This window comes from Lagopus leucura, unplaced genomic scaffold (assembly GCF_019238085.1).
Source record: "Lagopus leucura isolate 7727_CA_CO unplaced genomic scaffold, USGS_WTPT01 Super-Scaffold_760, whole genome shotgun sequence".
In the NCBI taxonomy this organism is placed as follows: Eukaryota; Metazoa; Chordata; class Aves; order Galliformes; family Phasianidae; genus Lagopus; species Lagopus leucura.
In genome coordinates, this window is record NW_024962257.1 from 3,699,001 (window position 1) to 3,723,503 (window position 24,503).

The 24,503-nt window shown below is 41.3% G+C and overlaps 1 protein-coding gene across 4 annotated transcripts in view; it reads left to right on the top strand.

The window, feature by feature from the left end:
- SDK1 (sidekick cell adhesion molecule 1) overlaps nt 1-24,503 on the top strand; it is a 363,622-nt gene that overhangs the window by 247,731 nt on the left and 91,388 nt on the right. For 3 of the 4 annotated variants that reach the window (XM_042863994.1, XM_042863996.1, XM_042863997.1), the window contains 7 exons: nt 604-751; nt 1,624-1,764; nt 5,242-5,423; nt 12,880-12,995; nt 16,180-16,372; nt 19,434-19,532; nt 24,296-24,487. In XM_042863994.1, the coding sequence (XP_042719928.1) occupies nt 604-751; nt 1,624-1,764; nt 5,242-5,423; nt 12,880-12,995; nt 16,180-16,372; nt 19,434-19,532; nt 24,296-24,487 (1,071 nt within the window). The remainder of the gene's footprint in view (nt 1-603; nt 752-1,623; nt 1,765-5,241; nt 5,424-12,879; nt 12,996-16,179; nt 16,373-19,433; nt 19,533-24,295; nt 24,488-24,503) is intronic. The other variant, XM_042863995.1, reaches the window with a different exon arrangement.

Below are 24,503 nucleotides of genomic sequence, written 5' to 3' on the forward strand. Positions count from 1 at the left end.
TGAACTGACAGCAAAGGTTTTATAGTACTGCTGGGGCTGTTTATACCAGGGAGCCTTCCTAGGAAATGAGTAGACGGAACGCCAAGTACTGGAAAAAGAATAAAACATGGAGAATCCAAAGCAGAAGCTTTCTCAGGCCTTATAGTGAAGGACTGATTTGGCAGAGAGCATCACGCTTCTACACCTGCTTGCAAGCTGGGTAGAGAGATATTCCAAACTGCTCGCGAATTTCATTACAGACCTTCCACCAGAGCCACTCATGGGTGTGGTGTTGTAATGGCCTGCCAAACAGATGGGTTGTGAAATACACAGCCCATCTGTCTTTATCATGCTTGTTTCCTCTTTTATTAAAATGTTAATGAATATAGTTTTTATTTATTATGCCATGACATGTGCAGCATCACTTTCCAATAGACAAATGTGCAATCTGCATAACCGTGTGGGCTGACAGGAACATTTCTTTTGCTGCAAAGAAACTTCTTGGTAAAGTTCCTCTGAGGAAAACAAGCAGAGGGAGCCCCGTGCAGCCACAGACACATCCTCCCTTCTGCAGAGCTTTCAACAAGCACTTCCACCAATTTCAAATGTTCCTTATTCCGACAGATTCTCCCTGGAAGGTTCACCTATCAAATCTGGACCCGAAGATGACCAGTGTCACTGTGAGTGGACTCACCCCAGCCCGAACCTACCAGTTCAGGGTGTGTGCAGTTAACCAGGTGGGAAAAGGCCAGTACAGCTCCGAGACCAGCAGGTATGGCAAAAATAAACGCCTGCATACTGCGTACATGTGGGAGAAAAAAATGTTGTGAGAGAACAAAATAAAGTTATCTTTTGCACAATAACCGAGGAGGGGAGCAGTTATCATTACCCAGATCTCCAGAGAGTGCTCTGCGGCTGTCAGTAATTGGTGGTAATGGCAATTAGGCAACGCGGGAAACCAGCACACAATGGGAGAGGTGCCCTCGTGTTTCCAATGTATCAGTGAGCATTATCTTGGAAGGTGGTCAAATAGGTATAAGTGCAAGCAAAATATTTTTATTCCTATTGTGTTAAGTCACTGCAGTTAGCCCTGCAAGGAGTACAGCTTTCACCCAATCATTGCAGTGTTACTTCTGGAATTCACCCAGATGTGACATAGAAGGATGGCTTCATCAAATTTAGTTTCAAATGCATCCCCCTTCCTCTGTGAACCAGAGCTTGCTGTGAGCTTGAATTGCAGAACAGCTGAACTCTAAATGGCTTTTTCAAAATGTAGGAATTTGATATGAAAAATATTGAAAGAGCTGAAAGAAACAATTTGGAAGGAGTCACAGACACTGGACCTGAGCTCTAGCTCATTCAGGCTTGTAATCTTTTTAAAGAGTTGTAGCAGCCTGGGTGATTCAGAGAGAATAAGGCTACCTCAGCTGTCTGTCTTGCTACTTGCTTAACTGATTTCTTATTATGTTGATTTGTTGTAACTATTTCATGCATGTCTTCAGCAGTCTGATCAGCACTGTATTTCTTTCAAGTCATCAGACTTTGATAAACGAAACTGGTTCGCTTGGAGTTGGATCCATGAAATAGAAATGTTGCATATCCTTTATCTTGACAACCACCTCCGCCACATTCTTTTGCATTCAGGTTGATGCTACCTGAGGAGCCCCCCAGTGCCCCACCTAAAAACATCGTGGCCAGCGGGCGCACCAATCAGTCCATCATGGTCCAGTGGCAGCCTCCTCCTGAGAGCGAGCATAACGGAGTTCTTCATGGGTACATCCTAAGGTGAGTAATTTTCTTCCCTCCAAGGTCTAGAACTAGACTGGTGTGTGCATGAGGGAGCTTTTAACGGTGTGATTCAATGATGTATGAAAAGCTATTCCTAATTCCATCAAATATATTAGTTATTCTTTACAACCACCGCGGCTGCATTGGTTTGTTACAGATGAGAAAATGCCTGTGTTCAAATAGCCCAAAGGGTGCAGACATACAAATTCCAGCCTTTCTTACTGAGCTCCAGTCTGCTTTTTGCTGTTAGGTGCTCTGGATGAGTGTGGAGACTCTGAGCATCCAGATAACTTTTTTTCATTTTCAAATATTCTAATTATGATAAAGTGGGAAGTTGGTACAGTGCAGCCTGTGCATTGCAGATGTATTTGTGCTTATTACAACCTCAGCTTACTGCTCGAGAGTTTAACTACCTTACCAAAGACACAATAAACAAAGGACTCCTGCACTATGGAAGAGCAAGAATAGAATCAATAACTATCAGTTTTGTGCCAAACAAAATGGAGAGGGGGAATGACAGGTCAAATGCTTTGTGGCAGACCTTGATTTGGTTTTGAAAACCAGTCAATTGAGTGAAATTCTTTCAGTCTCAGCTGTGTTAATGAAAAACAGATTCAGACAGTAACTGGGAATCAGTAATTCATTCAATCTTTTGCTTACACAGAATTTATTTTTAGGAAAGGGTGCTGCCACACCAAGAGACTTTGCTGAGCACTTCCATTTTCTTATGTTTTAGGACTCAGTTATTCACTCCTGCCCAATTCATCTACAGCTTACTGGATTATTTGGCTTCCTACATTTCCTGCTATGTTAGCAGCCAGCTGGGGCCATCCCTTTCATAAGGGAGGCACTATCTAAATCAGAATTTCTGTGGGAAACTCCCAAGCATTGCACCTCCACTGATGTATTTCCTGCTGATGCTTATGGCCTATTGCAGGCAGGTTGCTGACATTTTTAACACAGGATCTTCCAGACCTATTAGAAGTTAACTAAATGCTACAGTCTAAATGCCAGTATCCTGTTTGTGCTGTGCTCCTGCTTTTGCTGGCATGGGTGGAAATTGTTTTCTGGTGCTGGAATGTTGGTGAATTCCCAAAATAGAGCTGGAAAGTTCCTTCACTCTATAGGCAGAGCTGAAGATGGTTAATCTCCCTGTCACCTGTACTGAGCCTATGACAGTGGTGAGCCACTGGAAGGAATGCTGGATTTTAAGAGCTGGGGCTCAGTTTGAAAGCAGTGCCAATCATCGCTGTCAGGTGGGAAATGATGCTTCAGCTTCTGCCCTTAGCTAAATCTTATCATGAGAGCTGGATACCCCTCTGCGTAGGATACAGCGTTGTTTGTAGAGTTCTTTTCTTCAAACAAGCCTACTGGACGATGAGATTAACTCCTAAGCTACTCCTGGTATGTCTGAACCAATCTCAGCATTAGGTCAGAAGCAATCCTGCAGCCTCCCACGTCTGGCAATCTGCTCCATTTAATCTGTATAGCATTTCCAGTCATGTTTAGCTTAACAGTTTTCTACAACTGTTATTAGCATAATTGATTCTGGTCCTCACCGTAACATCTCTTTCTGTTTTAGTAGGGAGTGATCATATTCATTATGCTCAGTCTGTGGACATTTTTGATGTCTACACATTTTGTCTAGACCGCAGAGCAGCAAAAGCATTTATTCAAAAGGAATTTAAGATTATCATATAAAAGCACAGCTGTCCTAGGTAATAAACCAAGCTGTTCTCCCAAGTGAGAATGTGTGGCCACAGCAATATGTGCACTGACGAAAGGTCTTCCTGCACTGATTTCTATAGAATTAGGATACACCACCGTGCATCCCAGAGACCTGACGCTGAAGACATGCAAGATACTAAACTGATGGAACACCTGATCTTTAAAAGTGAAGGTGCACTGCACAAGTCACATAGAGTATACATCAAAGTCCGCGGTGAGAAAAATCATGAAGACATGACATTTCTGAACTGGCCTTCTTTCTCTGCCCTTTTTCTCCCTGGCAGTATTGCATTTAGGGGAGTGCCATGCTAACAGCATAATAGATTAAATCACAGGAGCACTCTGCACCTTGTCTGCTAGGTGTGAGACAAAACAGCTCTGTGCCAACAATCGGCTTTGCATACAGCCTTGGCAGGAGACAAATAAAGGAATAGGTAGATGTCACATAAAGTAGAAAGGAAGAAAGGAAGAAAGGAAGAAAGGCATTCAATAAACTCAGCTGAGAGCTGATACTTCCTTATTTCCATTTCTATTTCATAAAGGGAATTGTAGGATCACGAATGCTGATATGACAAAATACAGTCAGACGAGGAGCTCCACTACAGAGGAGAAGGGGGTGGTTGGTGATCAAGAGCTGACCTGATTAGGGGAAGAGTTTAGAACAAAATCTGTTGCTGAAATACTTGTGGAAGTTGTCTAGCTGTACAGATTTAACTCAGATAAATTTAAAATCGGTCCTTAAGATGTCAATGAAATTGTGCTGTGCTAATAAGATTTTGGTGCTTGTTGTGAGGCAAACAATGAATGAGAGTGAATAAAACTATTTTGGTGAATAAGAACCCAAACATTCCTAAATTTGTCTGTTTTGGTGGGACTGCAATGCCTCACGACCCTGACTTGGTCACTGTGTTTCTGATTTGGTGTGATGTTAGCACATCACAAGCATCCATTGTAGCATTTCAACAAAGGAAGGAAAACACACAGTTATTCACGTTCAGAGATTTGTAAGGTTTGTTTTCCATAGCTTATTTATTCTCTGTACTTTCTTGGCCTAAAGAGACACATCAAAAGCGTTGTTTCATGTAATACAGTTTCTACAGGGGAAAATATGTTCTGTTTTCCAGCTTCGCACACTTCAGCAAAGGGTTTGTCTGGGTGTACACCACTCACCCTTACCTGGTTCAGCCCTCCTGAAATTTCCATGCTTAACCAATCCTTCCATCTCAAATTTATTCAGTCCTTATTTTAATTACACCGTGAAGTAAATCCAGGTGGGAGGCAGAGATGGCAGTGCCCACAGCTCCCAAAGGTCAGAGCCCTCTGAGTTCTCCTTTTCAGACTTCAGAGGAGGAAAAGAGCATTTCTCAAGCTGATTTACAGCAGCACCCTGATAAAAATCACATCTGGGCAATTTTTCCTACTAAATCACAGGTTTTACTAGACAAGCCACATTTAAAAAGCTGTAATTTTTCTGCAGCCATAAAGTAGGATAAAGTACCCATTTTGTTTAGCCCTGTGCGTGTAATCTCAGTGAGATCAGATTATAAATACTATGGCAGTCAAACCAGACGTGATCTTATCAGGAGTTAGTCTGTTGTTTCTCATTAGTTTTCATTATTCTTTGTATAATTCTACTGTAAAAGCAAGGATATTACCTGTTCACAAAAGAAGCTATTTTGTTAGTCAGGATATTTTCTGTGATTGATACCAACCAATTAACTGCAAGTTTTTCTTCCTGTCTGATAGGTATCGTCTGGCTGGCCTCCCTGGAGAATACCAGTATAAAAACATTACCAGTGCAGAAATTAACTACTGCTTAGTGACAGACCTGATCATTTGGACCCAGTATGAAATCCAGGTGGCATCTTACAATGGAGCTGGGCTGGGAGCCTTCAGCAGACCAGTGACTGAGTACACCCTGCAGGGAGGTGAGCAAATCAGAACAAGACATTCTTTATTGTCACAGTTTAATGCATCTTTTCCTATGGAGAAGATGGTAGTCACAGCTAACAACTTGTAGATGAATGGTCAGTTCAGTCAAATCCAGTAGGCAGCTCTGGGGAGAAAGAAAGGAAGTAGGAAACAGAAATTCAAGCACCTAAGCAGAAACAAAAGAAGACCCTACTGCCATCCTTTTTTTAGAAAAAGCTGTGCATGAGCTCAGAATTTATCTAGTTTTCCTGACCTTCATGATGACATCTTAGCGCACTAGCAGGTCAGAATCATCTGCAGCTGAAGTTATAAATAGAGATGCTGGGGAGAGCTGGGGTCTGTGGGACGGATTTATAGGACACGTGAGATGCAGGGGCAGAGGCTCCTCCTGTAGGAGTGGCATAAAGAATATGGTAGGGAATTGGGTTTATGGTGGTCAAGATATGCAATATGCCACGCAGGCAATACTTGAGACAAGCACAGAGCAAATCTAAGCCATTAGCTCTGATGGTCACAGAATAGCTTGCTTTAGAAATATGGGATGAACTTTAAGGGAACTATAGAAAGAGAAATAGAGCCTGTGTAGAAAGCATGTTTTGTAGCACTTTGGGAACGGTGCAGACATTTGCAAAGGAAGATAAAATGATCTTTAAAGCCCTGATTTTTATGTTATGGCCCTTCCATACCTTTCTGGTAAGTGCCTTAAGAAGGGTATAAATTACATTCAAAATAGGATATGTAATTACTTTTTACAACCAGTGTAAGGCATGTTTACACCTCTAGATTGGTATAAAAATCTGTAGGATAATTAAGTACCAGGCCCTTAAAGCTTTCTTATATTCTCATAATTAAGGGATTGTGCTGGATTCTGAACACCGGACAGTACGTGTTCCCTACATTACTGGTCATAAAACAATTAAACTATTTTAAAAGCTTGCAGTTTTACAGAACCTCAGTTAATTTATAGTCAGTGAAGATTACGTAGTTGTTTGTTAATTGTTACTAGGAGTTCATTATAACATGATTAGATGCAGCTTGAGTTGTAGGGAGATCTTTAAGAAAAGATTATTTGCATGCAATACTAATTAACCACAACAATTAAAACGGGAATCTATCTGTATTTTGTCTTAGGGCATCTAAACCCTCGCAGTTTAGAGGAGTCTAGACACACTCAACATCTTCCTAGAAGTATTTATAGCAGACCTTGAAATGCTGTTTTAAAAATTCCTTCTCTTTACAGCCAGGATTAATGTTTTGTATCCTACCATTCTCCACTGAGAATTGGTTTCCACACAGAATTTGAATCTATGTTGTGAATATGCTTGCAACTCATTACTTTGTTTATTTAGACATTTTAAGCTATCGTGTCACCTTAACCTTCCATCTGTTAAGATTCAGGTTTGGACTTCACACTCTTTTTTCTTAAACCCTGCAGCTGATTCTAATTTCCCTTGATATTATGTGCTGTTATCATCATCCTTTATTGATTGGCTGTCCATTGTCATTTATAAGGGTATAAATCCTCTGTTATAAATTAAGAGAAATCAGTCCTGCATCCATATTAACTATTTGGAGTGTTTATACTGCATGACTACATGCACTGGCCTGGTTGTCTCGATGTAGTTTCTAGCTATTCAGCATTGGGCAGACAAAGATGAAAAACTGGTTATTTCTGATTTTTTTATAGCTGCATTTAATAACAGCACTACATAATTACTTCATGGATGCTGGAAGCTGCCATCTCCTAATAGATGCCTTACTGGATTTCTGTGCAAGTCACTGAAGTCTGCTCTAAAAAGAGCCTGAATTCTTTTTACATTTAGAATTGAGAAGAAGGGAGGGTAACTAGAATGGGTGTAGTTGGAAATTGGATTAATATAGAGACTCCATAAGTAACACACTGCTGTCCAAAACCCTGCTCGTTTATCTTTCCTGCAGTTGGGAAATGACAGGAGAAACCAGTGTTTTCTTGCTCTAGAATGTCCTTCCCGAACCAAACCAGCAGGAGTACGGAAAGCCATGTGTGAAACTGCCCTGTAAATCACACTCTGATTTTAATATGAGCCGAGATAAATGTCAAAGACACACACTCCCGTCTATCCCTCTCTCCTGCTATGACCACCACCACCTCTATTCTGACATGCATTAAACGATGTGAGCCGTGCTGGCAAGAACCTGTCTGTCTGCTGATGAAAAATACCTGAAATACCTCGTATTAATCAAATGTGCTCTGCAGTCAAAGCCTGGCAGGAAATGAGCACTGGGAGCTGATCACCCCATTGGCAGGAGCAGATCAGCACATTGGCATCTTTGTCGGGAAGAATATTGACTGGCCATACAAGCTGTGGATTTATACCACAGCCCGCTCCATTAATCCCTTATTAGCCCTCTGGCATTGTGTTTGCCACTGATAAGTAATCAGCTCTTCAAATGTTTCCAGCCTCTGCAATGCAGCCAAACTAGCAAGATGCTGAAAGATGATCTAAACTTGTAGTGAGACTGGCATGTAATGTCAACTAGATAAAATGTCAGCAAGACTTACTGCCAAAGCACTGAACTGCCGAGCTCCGGGGTCAGGCAGTTTGACTGTCTCTAAATCTTGAAAGTCTTTTCAGAGTGATATTCAGCGTAATCCTTTGATGCTCTGTGTATATAGGTCTTCCTTCATCAGAGCTTCTCCAGCTGTTCCTTACTTTGATGTTACTTTTCACAGGGATTTGGGCCAGCCTTCCGCATAGGGCAAATTTTACTTATTTAAACAGTGTCCCTCAGGACTTTTCATTGCCATATGAAAAACTGAAGTTTTCCAATATCTTTTCATATGAGTGGCTTTGTGAGGTGTACAAATGTCTTTCTGCATGGCAGTGATGTTGTTTCTGCTCAGTACTGTTGGCCCTGTTTAGCATTTTCTACAGACTGATTTGAGAAAGCAATCTTCCAGCTTTTATGTTGTGGCTATCCTTTTATCTCAGTAAAAGGAAGACTTTTGAGCTTCTCTTTCCATGAAAATCTCTCTCAGATTTAGCCAAGGCAAGGTGTGTAATTAGAGCTTTCATTAGACTCCTTGCATTGGAATTAACCTTTTTTTGTCTACTTCAGCTGATACACTTTTCTGTTGATGCACATCCCAAAGCCAGTCTTATGTCCTTATTATGTTCATAATCCTTAATGTGTCATTTGACATTGTTTTAAGTCAACACTGTGCTGTGCATGGACACCTTGAAAGGCCAGCAAAGTCTCAGCAAAAGTTAATAGACTTTTCCATAAGATTTTCCTTAGTTTTCCCGTAGGCTTTTTCACCAAAAGTCTTCATGTGGTAAACTTCCCTCACCAAGCCATCCATGGATGCTGGTTTGGGTCTGGCTGCTGCTGTGCAGAAGGTCAGAGCTGTAGCATCGGGATCTTGTAGCTCTAGGTTTTATCACTGTTAGGTGTCATTTGCCATCTCCCGCTTTGCGTTGCTTTTAATGGCTTTACAAAGGCCATGAAATTAGCGGTTGTCACGGTGAGGCTCCTCACTCCCAGTTCTTAGTAAAGAAGTGAAATTTCGTCCTTGTGAGAAAGGAACAGAGGCATTTTCCAGCTGCAGGAAGCAGAACTCAGCAGTTAGTGCCAAACCTTGTACTTCTGAATTTCACACTTTGGCACGTGTAGAAGAGCAGAGAGCCCTGTGTCCCTGCACCTGCTGCTGCTCAGAGCACAGCACGACTTGGTGGCAGGTGGGCAGGAGAAGAGGCTTTGCAGGAAGGACTCTCCCCAGAGCTTCCAGTGCACTGAAAGAGCCAAATCCTCATGCAGAGAAACCCTGCAGCTCCCTGAGCCTGCCGTGCTGAGACACGGAAGCTGCCAGCCCAGAATTCGGGAGGTTGGGTGGAGCAGGAGACTTGTTCAGGGCTTTGCCAGAGATCTGTATTTAAGACCTGCAGTCTGGCTGTGGGTGTCTGTGCAGGGTTTACATGCTACCTGCACGTAGCTACAGACAGAGTAATTACATGTACACATGCTTAACCTGATTGCCTTCTCTTCTCTCAATTATCCCGTCAGCAAAACCCTTTTAATGGCTTTTATCTAGAGTGCTTCCATGACCTTTTCTGCTTAGAATGCTGCACATTAACTTGCAGTCCCCGGAGCTGAGCTCTTAACAGATTTCCAACAGTATGAACTTTGTAGGGAAGAAAGTAGCAGTTGGTTTTGTCTGACCAATTTGATCTGCAGTTCCAAGATGACTCCCAGATGGGTCTCCGGTGTGAGATGGTTTAAGAATGCTTGCAAAAATCATGAAGGACAGGTTTAAAAACCAAGCACGTAAATGCTTGGGGATTACTTTTGAAACAGCTATTTGACATCAGTAGCTCCTGTACTGCTTGACAACAAGAAACTTGTAGGAAGAAGATAGCTATCCACTGCCAAGTTAGGAAATGTTTTATGGGGCTGCAGCTTCAGCAAGGTGCTGGCTGTAACCTGTATCTGAGTTCTGAACTGATCGGAAGGTCGGCCCTGGTTTAGCTTCTCTCAAACTTTTTCCTTTTTTAATGCAAAACTGTTCAGATACCCAAGGAAGCCTTTAAGATCAGAACATAAAAGGAGAACTTTATACCGTCACTTTGAAGTAAATTTGAGGTCACAATGCCAATATTTTACTGATTAAAATATAAAAATGTATTATATCACATCTGCAGTATAATTAAGCTTATGCATATTAGATAGACCATGTTCTTTCCCTCTTTTAAATACGTTCATTGTAATGCAGATGTTGATACTTCAATGAAGATTCTGAAGATGAATTGTAATATAAATCATGGTTTCCAGCATTCTGAAGCATTCAGGTTTTCTGCTCATGATTTTTATCCTTTCTCTTATCGTAGCAGGTTCTGTTTGTGCTGTGATGATTTATTCTCATTTCAGAGAATTACCTCCTAATGAAAGAAAAATATTTCACTCATTAAAAGAAATAATTAACTCATGTGGTTATACACATTTCCAAAATGCAGTAAACCTATCCTAAGGTGCTTACCCAGCTTTTTGCATGGTGTGCTACATTAAGGGCCATCAGTGAATCTTCCTCCCACTGCCAAGTTCTGTATTTCTTTGAGTGGGGCTGTTGGTTAATAGCTTATGGGGTGAGGTATAAACTATAGTTTTTCTGTATCACAAGATCAGCGTAGCGAAGTAGAGTGGTCATGTTCAACAGAAGGAAGAGGAGTGAGCTGAGGGGAGAATCCTCAGCTGATATACCCTTCAGGACAGAAGGAGATGAAATTAGCGATGATATCCAGATGACTTTCTGATAACTAGCTAATTCAGAGCTTTCTTGTTCACTTTTCTTTTTCAATAACAAATCTCTGGTGGCTACACAGAATATTCCAATATGTAGGAAAGGACGAATTTTGATTTTTTAAAATTCTTACGCTATCAATTATACAATTGATTGTATAATCATAATTGAACATGAGCAAGTTGAAGCACATTTAGTGGCTCTCATAATGAACAGGTTCATCAAAGAATATGAATAAGTGAAAATACATTAGTAGGAGAATGAAGCCGACGCAACTCATTATGACTCTATATTGACTTTAATACAGATGGCTGTATTTTTGGATGATCAGATGAATAACTTAAGTACAAAAACTTTACAATGTCCACAGGTTGATAAGATTATTACAACCTTCCAAAGGCGTATAAGGAATTGTGATACACAGCAAAAAAAGAAATAGGGCCCACATTTTAATGAAAAATTAAAGTAGTATCAGATCAATTTGTTTTTTAGCGCTCAATAATTAAGCATAGTTCATAAAGTGTGACACCGAGCTTTAAATTAGGGCAAAACAATTCCAAATAATATGCCATTTCTGAAGTTAAATAAAACAAATGTGCAGGGCTAAACTGTCAAACCAGTTGTCATCAAGGAGTTTTAGTGTCATAGGGCATGGAAGTGGATGTTCTAGGCTTCTTTCAAACCTGACATCTTCAAGGATTTCTCCAGGTTTCTGAGTTGATATTTCTAAGCTGTGGATGTCTTTGATAGTTGTACACTGTCCGAGCTCTGTTGGCTGCAGTCTTGCTATACCTTGTACACCAGTTAAGAATAACAGCCCTTTGTGTCTCCTTCAAACAAGTATAGCTTTTGGTGGACAAAGGGACGTTTTTACATTTTTGAAGATAATGTCTTCATTTCTCCTCCATACAAAGGCACATCTTCCAAAGGTACTTTGAAGCTTTAAAAGTTTGTGACCCGTTTTTGAGAAGTATGGAGCAAACTAGCATTTCTCAGTGGGAATTACAGATACTTTTGAGAAGCGTGGGTCATTGGGCTTTAGTAGAATTTCTCCCTTGGAAGCACAAGGAACAAAGTTTTCAAGCTTCAAAACCACTTGTGGATAGTTTCTCTTTCATAGAATACAAATGTACATGGCTGTCAATATCCATGTTTTTGAAGCTTTATTAAACTTACTTTTTTGGATTCAAAGGATACTAGGGATATTAGTCCTTTTTTTTTTTTAATATATATATACTCAAATAGCAGCTTATTAAACTTCCTACAAGCTTGACAGTTTCGGCAAGATAGTCCTCACTTAGTATTCCTTCCTCTGAGAACTACGGAAATGGCATCATAAAGTAATGAGTTGAAGGAATGGGCTGGAAGGTATTTAAAGAGATGCTGTGTTAAATGGCAAAATATGTGGTGGGGTTGTGGGTTTTTTTGAGGTGGGGTTGTTGTGGGGTTTTTTGAAGCCAGTATGCCTCTGCATTCCATGCTTTTTGTTTCATGTTGGAGAGATGTGCTCATTAAACACTTGACATGAAATGCTTGCACAACTTTTAGAGGATTTGAGGCTGCGTTGGTTCAGATTATATCTAATAAATTCAATATAATGAATGATTGTCTTACCAAGATAACATGAAAACATCTTCAATTCCCAAGAAAAATCTTTGTTGCATGTTGTATGACTCGTCTTAATTTTTTAAGCAGCAATAAATAATAAACAGATTCTGTCACCAGGTTATAATTCAGAATTAGAATTTTGACTGTGCTGATCCCATGTTTGCTAGTTTGAGCCTGCATGATATTAAAAGACTCAAGAAATTTCTTGGTGAAGCTTCATTTCTCTGTGCAGTCATGGATAATTGAAAGAGAGATGTTCACCTATCATTACCTAGCTTCTGTCTCAAGTCTTTATGCGAAACTCATTGTGGAGTAATAAGTTCAGAAATCATTTCAACCCCTCCCCTTGAACGAATTTCTGAGAGAACATGAGAAATAACTCAATTACCACTCTTTCCAAATCATTGCTGGTTTCCCTATCACAAGAAGTGCATCTTTTTCTCTAGGTTGTTATTACTTTGTGACTCATAAGTGGCAGTGAATAGGTTCTGTGCTCATCTTTCTCTTTTGCTCCCTCACCCCTCTGCCATTCTGTTTAATTTACTTTTCCTCTCTGCTGATGGGAGCAGTGCCGACAGCTCCGCCTCAAAACGTGCAGGTGGAAGCCGTGAACTCCACCACCATCCAGTTCCTCTGGAGCCCTCCACCCCAGCAGTTCATCAATGGTATTAACCAAGGATACAAGGTAAATAGAAGGAAGATTTCTTTAACTTTGTTTGCTTTAACAGTCGTGGTATATAACAAATAGAAATTGAATCCGATAATCAATGAACGTCCTAGATGACGATATATATATATGAAGGGATATCTTACAGAAGCAAAACGAAGAGAGAACTGAGCAGTTGTTTCTCCTAATATAATTTTCACTGGTTTATGTGATGTGTTCTGAGAAGAAAGTATGTCGTAGGCTGGACATTCTAATACCTTTGTCATTTACCTGGAGAATTTCCAAAGCCAAAGAGCAGTTTGATATCAAATAGCAAAGGAGGCACATCGCTGTGCCACTGAAATCAGCCCTGAGATTCCTACCTACCCTAGTGCAAAACTCCCATTCATTTAATTAGGAACCAAGATGTCACACCAAATATTTGTCTTAACTTTCCCACTGTGATGATTTTGGAGATGTAGAAATGTAAAATTTTTAATCACGCTTGATGGAGCGGCGTTGACGCGACACGTCCTTGTTGATGGGGCAGCTGGCAATATCTATTAACAGCGCACAGCAGAGAGTGCTTCACGGAGCACTTGTGGGTCCTTTCACCAGTGGAGTGTTTGCTAAGGAGGGAGCTGAGTGCTTTATTTCTGTCTCTCAGGAAGGACTGCTTAATAGAAACTCCTCCAGCAGTTCAGCAGCGGGGATATAATTTAGGAAGCATTTAAAAACATTCTTAGAAAGAACAAAGAGGAATCTTGCAGTGATGGCAGAGCAGGACGAGAGAAGATGGGCACATTTTGTTAGCAGGAGAAGGAAGCTTGGTGTAGCTGTTGGGTGAGGGAATGTTGGCTGAGCTGAGGAGGATATGCAGTTCTGAAGATAGGCTGTGAACTGTGGCTGCATTTTTAGAGTTTGACAATAACAGAATAATAGAACCATAGAACGACTTGGGTTGGAATGGACCTCAAGGATTGTGAAGCTCCAGCCCCCTGCCACATTCAGGGCCACCAACCTCCATGTCTAATACTAGACCAGGCTGCCCTGGACCCCATCCATCCTGGCCTTGAACACCTCCAGGGATGGGGCATCCACAGCCTCTCTGGGCAGCCTGAGAAGACTTGATTCTTCTCTGAGATGTTTCAAAGTGATGGAGAAACTGAGGTAAATGTATGCAGGTGTGTTTTAACATTCTTCTTCCCATTTCTCATAAGGAAATTATTTCTCATACAGAACAGTGATGGTTGCACAATCCCCAGTTGAAGCAGCATGTGCGTGTAAAAGTGTATGCTTCAGCTCTCAGGACTAGGTTACTGGCAGGGTATTTAGGCTGCAGAAGTATATCCTGAAATAGAAGCAGCTGGCTTCTGCTTGGGCTGTAGAGAGTGAACAAACACACTTTGGGGGTCAGTGAAGTGCAGCACACTGTAATCATCTGGTGCCAATGCAAATGTGGTGAGCTCGGTCAGATTTGGAGAAGCCGTCTTTTAGCTTTTTATTCTTTGTTTTATTCAAACGCGTCTTCAGTACAAAGAGCCTTAATCGCATCACCTGGGTACCTCCGATTTAAATTTCAATTTAATTATCAATTTTATAAAATAACCAAAATCCCGATTTGTATCTGTCAGCATTCAGTAGAAGTTTCTGAGATTATCACAATTTCTCTTTACTTGGAGCTCTTTGATTGCGTTAAATTGCAACAGCTTTATAATTTCTCACGGGGTTTGTGAATTGCAGCACGAAGACTGTGAGAACAGTTCTGTGACAATTACTTTACTGCACAGTTTATTTTGTATAATATATACATACCAGTACCAAAGCTAGGCCTTTGCTTTACTTCAGGGTTAAACCCATTTTGTCCTTTAATGGACAAAATTATTGACTTCTATTTCCTGCACATGCTTTCTATGGAATGTGCAATGATATTCAGTCTAATGTTCAGTCCCTCAAAGTTATTAATGCCAATTGTAATCCACAAAGGTGATTTAGAAAAGAAAATAAAGCTTACTATTCCATCAACTATTATCCGTTTTTTATCTTTTCTTTGAAATTTATTTGCATTTCAAGGAGTAGTAAAGTGCACCTTTCAAATATGAAATATTTCTAATGAAATGACTCCTTATAGTGCTTTAACTGTGCTTTCTGACTATGAGGAGTATAGTCTCATTATCAGCCAATAGATGTTGGCGAAATGTGTTAAATATGGCTCAATAATTTCAGGCATCTATTCATGTTTATGAGCCTGAAATCAATACAAGTAGCATGATTTACACAGATACTGAGTAAGGCATAGAATTTTAGCATCTTGTATGAGCCACAAGGATTTTTGGACGTAATAGAAATTTCTGAAGCACTTTAAAGCTTTAGGCCCTGAAGTTGTTAAGGTGATTTCAAAAATTGTTTTAACATTTTGAAGTCATTTGCAAAAAATCAACTTCTAAAGTCCTCATTTAGGCAGTTACAGACAAGATATTCTACCCTAAGAAACAATGATCACCCAGCAGGGCCGCTGACATGACTGAAACCTGGAAGAACTATGGCTTGCCAAGCACGTTACTTTAAATACATAGAAATTTCATCAGGAGCCTCAGTTTTGGGACTTAGGTGCTAAAAAACTGTACTAATCCTTCTTAAAGCCATGTTCTATTCTTTCTGTAGTTCCAAGACTTTTTGTGGCTGTCCCCACATCATCAGGCACTGAAACATTATTTGCATCTTAGCAATGCTGGTGTATGGGATGCTGAAGGCTGTGGGAGGGGAAGGAGGATTTCTCCCCCCAGTGGGATCTTTCAAGGAACACCGTGTTGAGACGAAGCTTTTATCTCAGAGTAGCACTAAAGTTCCGTTTCTTTCATCTTTGCATCTTTCTTTCAGCAGCAGGGATTGTCCGGCTCAGAGGGACACAAAAGACTCATGCCATACAAACAGGCAATTGCAATAATTTTGGCCTTGTTCAGTAGCAGAAATTGAGAGCTGTAATATCTCTATAGTATCGATATGTCCCCTATTGCTAGTAAGCATTACACACATCCCTCCAGTTATCATGGTAACAGTGTTCTGTCCATCTGTTCAGCGTCAGAGCTGACAGTAGTTGAACAGCACTGCTTGTTTTTTACAATCAGATTAAGATGGTTTTGGCAGCCTAGCACACTCTAGTTGTCTAGTTCTGCATGGACACATCTTCTAATGAGAGCTCATCCACGTTTACATTCTCTAGCTCCTCGCATGGCCAGTGGATGCTCCAGGGACTGTGACAGTGGTCACGATTGCTCCAGATTTCCACGGTGTTCACAGTGGCTGCATCACCAACCTGAAGAAGTACACCACTTACTACACATCAGTCCTGTGCTTCACCACCCCTGGCGACGGGCCGCGCAGCGCACCGCAGCTCCTGCGCACGCTGGAAGACAGTGAGTAGGCAGCACGGGTGGAGAATCTCAGTGCTCACGTTTGGGTTGGTTGGAGAGAAAAGCAAGAACTGCGACATCTGGGTGCTTAAAATCAGGCCTCAGGTTGACAAAGCGGTTTGTAGTCAAGTTAGTCTCCATCAGACAGTGGCCTCAGCTGGTTGTCCACGTGCATTTTTGTGCAGCTGGGAAATGAAAGGCTGAAATCTCCATGGTGTGGTTCAGCTAATGCAATACATCGTTTGTCTGTGAACCTTTATGCTCTTAAATCCATGTTCAGGTATCCAGATAACTATGAATTGATCTGAGAAATTGAGCACTAGGGCTTCCTGTGGAAATCGATGATTTATTTAAGTTTGTTTCCTTCTGCTATTCAGTATACTGAAAATGTCTATATCTATACTATATTGCAAGTATTTGTATAAAGTAAAACAACCAGCATCATGATGATTTAGTAGCTTCTGCTCTGCAAATTAAAGTCACATCCATAGAGTGAAAGAAAACTAGCTAAATAGTTTTGCATATAGACTGTTTCCTGCATCAGAAAATGTCTTAGCCTCTGTGGCTTCCTGGAAATGTTTGTTCAAGACATGTCTGTGGTTAACACATCCAGCATGTCTGTTCAGATGACAGCTGAGTTGCAATGGCACTCATAGCTAGCTATGTGTCCACAGTGATCTTGGTTCTCTATAGGGTTTCTTCTCACAGAGCATCTCAAACACTGCTGCGCATTTACAGATCCAAAGAAGAATTTAAAAATGTCTGCCACAGCCATTAAGATATTGTTTTTACAAATACTACTTCTCCTTAACAGGGATCTTTTAGGTTAGTCAGTGTTCCCGTAAAGAAAATCTGATTAACAGCAGCATTCACAGAAGTGAGGCTCAGAGTGCTAATCCATTTTTTCATGAGACACTCTTGAAAGTTTATGAAGAAAATTAAGTACTTTCCTATGGGTTTTGATTTTGTGGTTTGCCTCCTCCGTATGCCCCAGGAACAGATTCTAGACTGCAGCCTTTGCTTGCTAGAAGGTTGCACAGATAGCAGTGCAACCACCAGAAATCTTATGAGCTATTAATATGAGCTGATATGTTTTTAACTGGAGTCAAGGCAAAAGGCACGGAGGAAAGAAAAACGTGTTAGGTTCTTGTGTGCAGTATGAACATTTTGCCTGTTTTCTTAAGGAAATGAGGCCCTTGGCAGTGTTAATGTGTTGGTTGTCTGTCTCAGATCCATCTGTCTTTCTGCCTCCAAAAACATTTTGATCCCGTGGTTAATTGCAGGAAGCCAAAGATGGGCGGCTCCTAAGATTTCATGGGAATTAAGCAGCTGGGAAGAGGAAAGAAACAGTATTTCTGCTAAGGGAGAAATGAGCCTTAGAAACTTTATGAAATTATGAGAAGGGCACAGTCAGACACAGAGAATATTTCAGAGAGATGCTGGAATCATGTACAACTTTAAACATTAGAAATTTCCATCACGGTACACGGAACGACAGACAGTCAGACTGGTTGTATATTTGTTGTATATGCAGACTTGTGCTGCACAGAGCTTCTGCACTAGAGATGAGCAGCATTTTTTGATTCTGAGTCCTTCAGAAATGTTTTAGTGATGACTGAGAACTTCAGTGTAGCACGGCATAATGCATCTTTGTGGAGGACTCGTTGAATCTAACTTGTTCCAGGATTTATGTGGTGAGTAAAAAGGTTTGAAAGGACTGTCATTCATGGTCTCAGGTGATCATTTTCTGTGTGTCTGCAAAGCCAAGTTGGGCAATCCTTTAAAAAACAGTGCAAGTAAATCTGTTTGCTGATGAACTGTAGGTCAAATAAAATGTGACATCCAGTCAGAAGCGATGCGTCCTGGCTTGGTGTAACCTGCACCTGCTTTTCATTATGGCATTAGAACTGGAACGCAATGGCAGGAGCTAATTGGAGTAAAGCTTTGTGAGGATGTGGCTTGCATGTGTGCAGATATGTGTTCCTGAATAGTGCATAATTGCTGTGCTCTCTTCGGGTATTCCCGAGATCGCTACCAGATCAGCACTTTTCTGTACTGCTTTGACTACTACACATCGCAGAATGGATTTGGAAATTTTCCTCCCTAGGATTGCAGAATTGCAAATGTGGTCACAGCCGACCTACTGGCAGGCTTCTTTCTTTATCGTAGCTGGAGGGGAATGAGAAACTGGACTAAAGCACAGAGGAAACAAAATATGAAATTGCAGACGAGAAATTGCCAACTGATGTCAGCGGAGCTGGAGGATACTCAGGCAGGGATCCAATGACAGAAGCAGAGCGAATATAAAGTGAACAAAAACTCCTTTTTCCAGTACATCAATTGAAGACAGAACAGCAGTTGGATCAAAAATCAGTCAGGATGTCTTCCTTGAAGATCAAAATTGAGGGAGGATGGCATATTCTTGACAGTCATTCCATTTTATGCTCTTTCATTGCACACTAGGGAGCTGAAATTTTTAAGAGCTCTTGAGCTACATCATAAAAATCCTTTAAAAGTTTCACACACTTGTATTCGTTTTGCAGAAGATAGTTGCCATTATGCTGGACATTTTTAGAGATGTTTTGAGAGACTCTGTCCAAGTTTTGAGGCTGCCCTTGCTCTGACCTTCTGCTGAAGGCTCCGTGCAGGCAAAGGGAGCACAGCCCCAAGGAAGCTGCACAGAGCAGCACGGGTACCCACATGCTGTCGAGGGGAAACAACAAATGCAATCACTTCCAACATTGCCAGCTTGATTGTTCTAATTAGATTAGATCAAGAAGAAAGACAGAGAACACATTGCATGCAGTCCCCCGCTGCTGCTCTCTTCAGTTCTCTGCACAGTTGGGATGATGACTAGATAAAATAATTTGTGTGATGATAGCCAGAGTGCTTCTTAACACCTTCCATCCTTCCCCTCTCCCCTGCAGTTCTCACTGATGTTTCCAGCAGGCTTCCCTTGGTCCCAGCTCCATGTTGCAGTCCTCCAGCCCTAACCTTGCCACATGAATCACATCAGAAGTAAGGGGGCTTCTCGTGTTAACAGATTTCCTTTTCTGATTGCCAGAGCCGGGAGCTGTGGGACACCTGAGTTTCACTGAGATTCTGGACACGTCTCTCAAGGTCAGCTGGCAAGAACCTGTAGAGAAAAATGGCATCATTACAGGCAAGTATCAGCTGCTACTTTTTTTTTTTTTTTTTTTTTTTTTTAACTTTCTTTTTTTTCCTCCAGTGTGTGGGGTAGAATGTATCACTGCAATGAGAAAATGTTTGCATAATAGAACATTTAGGGAGAACCGGCTGCTGCGAGTACCGGTTTCCTGGTTCATCTTTTGGGTAATTGAAATGTCAGCTAGGGCACATTATAGAAAGTACGGGTCCAATTACTGGCAGCTCATGATTGTGGTCACTGAAAAGGCAGTCTTTATTAGAAATCAGCTCCCCATGGAGTCGATGGTGTTGTTAAATCTTCTGTGACCTCCACCTCTGCCACTTTAAAGTCTGAAACTTTGCGAGTTGGGATTTCCTATGTTGAATTTACAGCTGCAAAATCTGAATTGGCATTGCTAAGATTTGCAATCAAGACCAACCCTGAAATCAGCAGTATCCTTCATCTGTGATCAAGTGGCCTGGCTGTGGACTGCAGGACAGAAAATTTGCATTCATTACTTAATTCTGTATAAACCATCACAGCAGTTCAGAACTCTTGTTTCTTTGATGAGCTGGCCATCTGACTGCTCCCTGCTATTTATCTATTTATTCCATGCCAAAGTAGATGTAACATCAGCAACTTCATTATTTTTCATAAAGGCAGCTATTAACAGTGGATAAAATCTCTAGCTGTTATCAAGAGAGGCAATGTTGCTTTCAAATGGAAAACTATTACTTCTGCACAGGATGGACATTCTGTCTAACAAAGGATTTCAAGGTTGTGAATTGCAAGAAAACTCTCAGATTTTAAATGAGCTAAAATCGTAGTTGGGAAGGGATCACTTTGCATGGATCCGAATATTCTGTTTTGACAGCATTGATATTTTGTTTTTAATTTAATAAATGTATACACCTATTTTTTTTTAAGTAAATGCTTTTGGGGATTACAAAGAAAAGAAAAGCAAAGAGACTCTTTGGCCCCCCCACATTGTACCAGCCCAATTTCATGAAATATTTTCACTTTAGCAGAGCTGGTTATTTGGATTGGACTTGCTTCTGTCCATGTGTACTCTGTGAATCTCTAAGGCACTGTTTATGTACGTTACTTCCATGATGTTTACATTACCTGTGAGTTTTTTATGCACATGTTCTTATGCCTTATAGCTCAGTAGGCTTCCTGAAATATGCATTGATTTAAGTGGTTCAGAATCAAAAACTAATAACTTCAGAAAGCAGAGCAGTATTGATTCAGTGAGGATGTCCAAAGCCTTCAAGCCTGAGTGCTTAAATTTAGGTATCTAAATCCAAATCTAGTTATCTAAGCAATACAGTGCGATATTCATCCATGCAAAGCTGCAGTTAGCAGCACTCTTAGTGCTGCAGAACTGTGCTCCTAGAAATGATCTGCAACCAGAGTGGGTTGAAACTTGGTGGAGCAAAATGATTCTGCATTATTCTTGTGGCAAATTCTTTCAGAAAGAAGAAACTCAAGAACTTGAGTTCGCAAAGAAATGCTGATGTAAAAAAGCCCAGCAAAGTTTATTCGGAAAGAGAAATGTCCTTAATGTCGCAAACTACATTTAGACTGTAAAAGCAGCAGAAGTGTTCATGGCCCTGAGCACCTCGGGGGGTTGCAGAAGGCCACGTGGAGTTCTGAGAGCTTTTCCTCTTCATTTCTGCTCACTGAAACCTTTACGGGCACTTCTTGTTGCATGCAGCAGCGCTGGGAGGAGGAGTGCACAGAGGAGGGGGCTGGCAGCCACCATGCTCTGGGAAATTGCCCATTACTCTTGCTGTAAATTTCAGTATCTTCCCCTTTCCCTCAGCAAACCCTGATTTATGAGGACCTGGATGCAGACGGACAGTTTGTGATTGGGTGTACTGCTCACTGGTAGAGAATTTACTCCAGATCAACGAAAAATTATTTCTGAAACTCCTCCAGCCATTAGTTTCTGTTAGGCAGCATTTTATGGCTTTGATGGGTGCGATGGCACAGTGCAGGGCAGCTCCATGGCACCATGCTGCTCCTGGTGTGTGGGCACCAAGGGAAGCACTGGGCTCCCCATGCACGCTGCTGGCAGAACAGAGAGCACGTTGTTACCAACCACATGTCCCAAAGTTCTGCCCATCTGTCAGTCACCATGGCTTAAATGCTACTTGGGGGGATGCTCAATGTTGTTCCTTTCCTTCAGCATTGTTTCATCTGTTTTAGTTATGCATGATTACATCTGGCTTTGTGTCAGCTCAGCATATATGCGTGTGTTTGCTGTTTTTATACAAGTAGAATTTATCCATACTTCAGGACTGAAATATCTGCAATAAATGCCGCCTCTTTGTCTTTTCTTCAATTTGCATGTGAGCTGAAAAATATTTCCCAGCGAACATTTTTTCAGCAGATAAATACATAGAGACTATGTGCCTAATGGGCAGGAAAGCTGGGGCTCATCCCTGCAGTCACAGGGGAGAAAACAAAATGTTCAAAGAATAATCACCAACATTTGATGTATATGCAAAGTTCATTGAGATGGGAGGGAAGATGTCTCAATCATTCACGACTGCCTTATGTGCAGTGCAGGAAACTTCTTGCTGCTTGTAAGCAACAAATGGATGGGGAGAGCATGAGAAGTCCCCTGCTCATTGCTTATTCTGTTTCTTTCTTTGAAAAATGCATTCTGTTTTATTCTAGGATGGTTCCCTTTGATTCCCTCTGCCGGTCCTTGTGCAGGGTTCAACACAGACAACACATAAAGTCAACAGAGTCCACAGATTTGTCAAAATCTTCACCCATGTTATAATCTTGCCTGTACTACACACATTCTGATCACTGCAAATGATTCTCAAGCTAAAGGCATCAGGTCATTCTAGTGTCTCTGAGATACTGGTAAATTACTGACTTTATTGAATCCCATTTAACAGATGGGACGTTTCAGGCACTTGCTTAGAGCTTGCTCCAGGTGAGCATTCAGGAGTTTTCCTCCCTCCCCCAGGTAGTGTGTTGTCAGACAGGTGGTTGCAACATAACTCAAATGGTTGAAGTATCACCTCTCTGCTTTTTATCAGTGCCCTTTCACCTGAACCATAATTAATGACGATGTGAGTAATCTGAGTCCATTTTCATACAGATATGTTAATGTGAAATTCTGTCAGTGATGGCAGCTAGCACCCGAGGGAGGATAACATCTCACACCTTTCAAACGCTCTCACAAATGAGTGTCTTACCATGCTTGTAGTTCATGAGATGATGCTTCCTTGTTGATCAAAACCATAAGGTATTTTGCTATTTCAATGTGTTAATCAGCTTAGGTTTAAAAAAATAAAAAATAATAATAAAAAAAAGCCAACAACCCCAACTGGTCTAAATTCCCCATCTTATCTGATGGGAACAGGAACCCAGTGGGGAGTTTCTCTATCCAGCTTGCCTCGTGCATGGTTCTCTCAGCGGGGTTCCTTTCTGTTAGCCCTTTTCATTCACTTCCATTTCACAGGCATTCAAGAGCTATGGGTATTTTTTTTTTTTTTTCTTCCTTTTTTTCCCCTGAGTCAAATCACAAAGAAAGCTGCAATCAAGCAAACTTTTCAGACACGCTCCCTGGAGACTGGTGCAGCGAGGTTCAAGTGGGTTCAACTGAGAATAAAGTGGGACTGGGCAGGAGGAGGACAAGCAGATTTGGAGATAAAATTGAGCAAATCAGACAGTAGAAAGTTTCAAAAGTTCTTGGAAGGCAAATGGTTATAAAAGCAATAAAAAGAAATGAGTTTTAGAGCCTGGTTATGATATAAGAATAATGTGGGGTTCAGGTGAGTGCAGTCCTGGACAATAGATTGGCTACGCTACGGTTTTGAAAGAAAGGATAATGATTCACCCTGCTAAAGGATTTGTATGAGGAACAAGCAGTGGGGAGTAGGGTTTTTTTCTGGTTCCTAGAGGATTCCCACCATGTTTCTTCATGATCATCATTGTTAGGTTTGTAAGTATTTCCAGATACACAGCAGTGAAGGTGGCTTCAGCCTGGAAAAGAAGTGGCCCTACTCAGTATATATAGATTTTTAATGAGGTGTTCTAGATGGTGAGAAAATGTTTTATTTTCCAGTGTTTCTTCCTATTCATTGTGCAGGGTTCACAGAATGAAAGCCTGCCTTTCTGTGCGATTATCCTCGGGTTTCCTAATCATTGCACAGCAAGCACTGTGCATTCATAGAGAAACGGAGAGACTCCATTGCGACTCCATGCCCCCGTGTGTAATCTGATGGGCAGTGCTTATCAGAAATAACAGTATTACAAAATACTTGGTTATTTAAGTCAATGTTTATTTTAACTTCTTTTTTAAAAAACTAATTTTTTTTCTTTTTTTTTCTAAAGAATAAGATAAGATAAAAGGTTTCCATAATCATAGGATCATAGAATCATAGAGGCGCTCATTTTGGAGGAGACCTTAAGGACCATCAAGTCCAATCACAACCTAACCATACTACCTTAACAACCCTCCACTAAATCACGTCCCTGAGAGCCACATCCAAATGGTTCTTAAACACATCCAGGGATGGTGACCCAACCACCTCCCTGGGGTGCCTATTCCATGTTGGACAAGACCACTGAGGTCATCTAGTCCAACCATCCATAGTACCATTCCATAGCTGTACCATAGCACCAGTGACACAAGCATGCCTTACAGAGGCATTCATGTGCCAGTCTCTGGGTTATTGCACAACAGTGCTTTAGGAGAAAAGCCCAATCCCACCACTGCCAGAGCCCCTGACTGCCATGTCATTGCTTTCCAGGCTACCAGCTCTCCTGGGAGGTGTATGGCAGGAACGAATCCCGGCTCACCCGCACGCTCACCAACACAACTCTGGAGTACAAGATCACAGGGCTGTCATCTCTCACCACGTACACCATCGAGGTGGCAGCTGTGACTGCGAAAGGGAGCGGGTGGGTCACGTCCTCCACCATCTCATCTGGGGTGCCTCCAGGTTGGTGAAACATCAC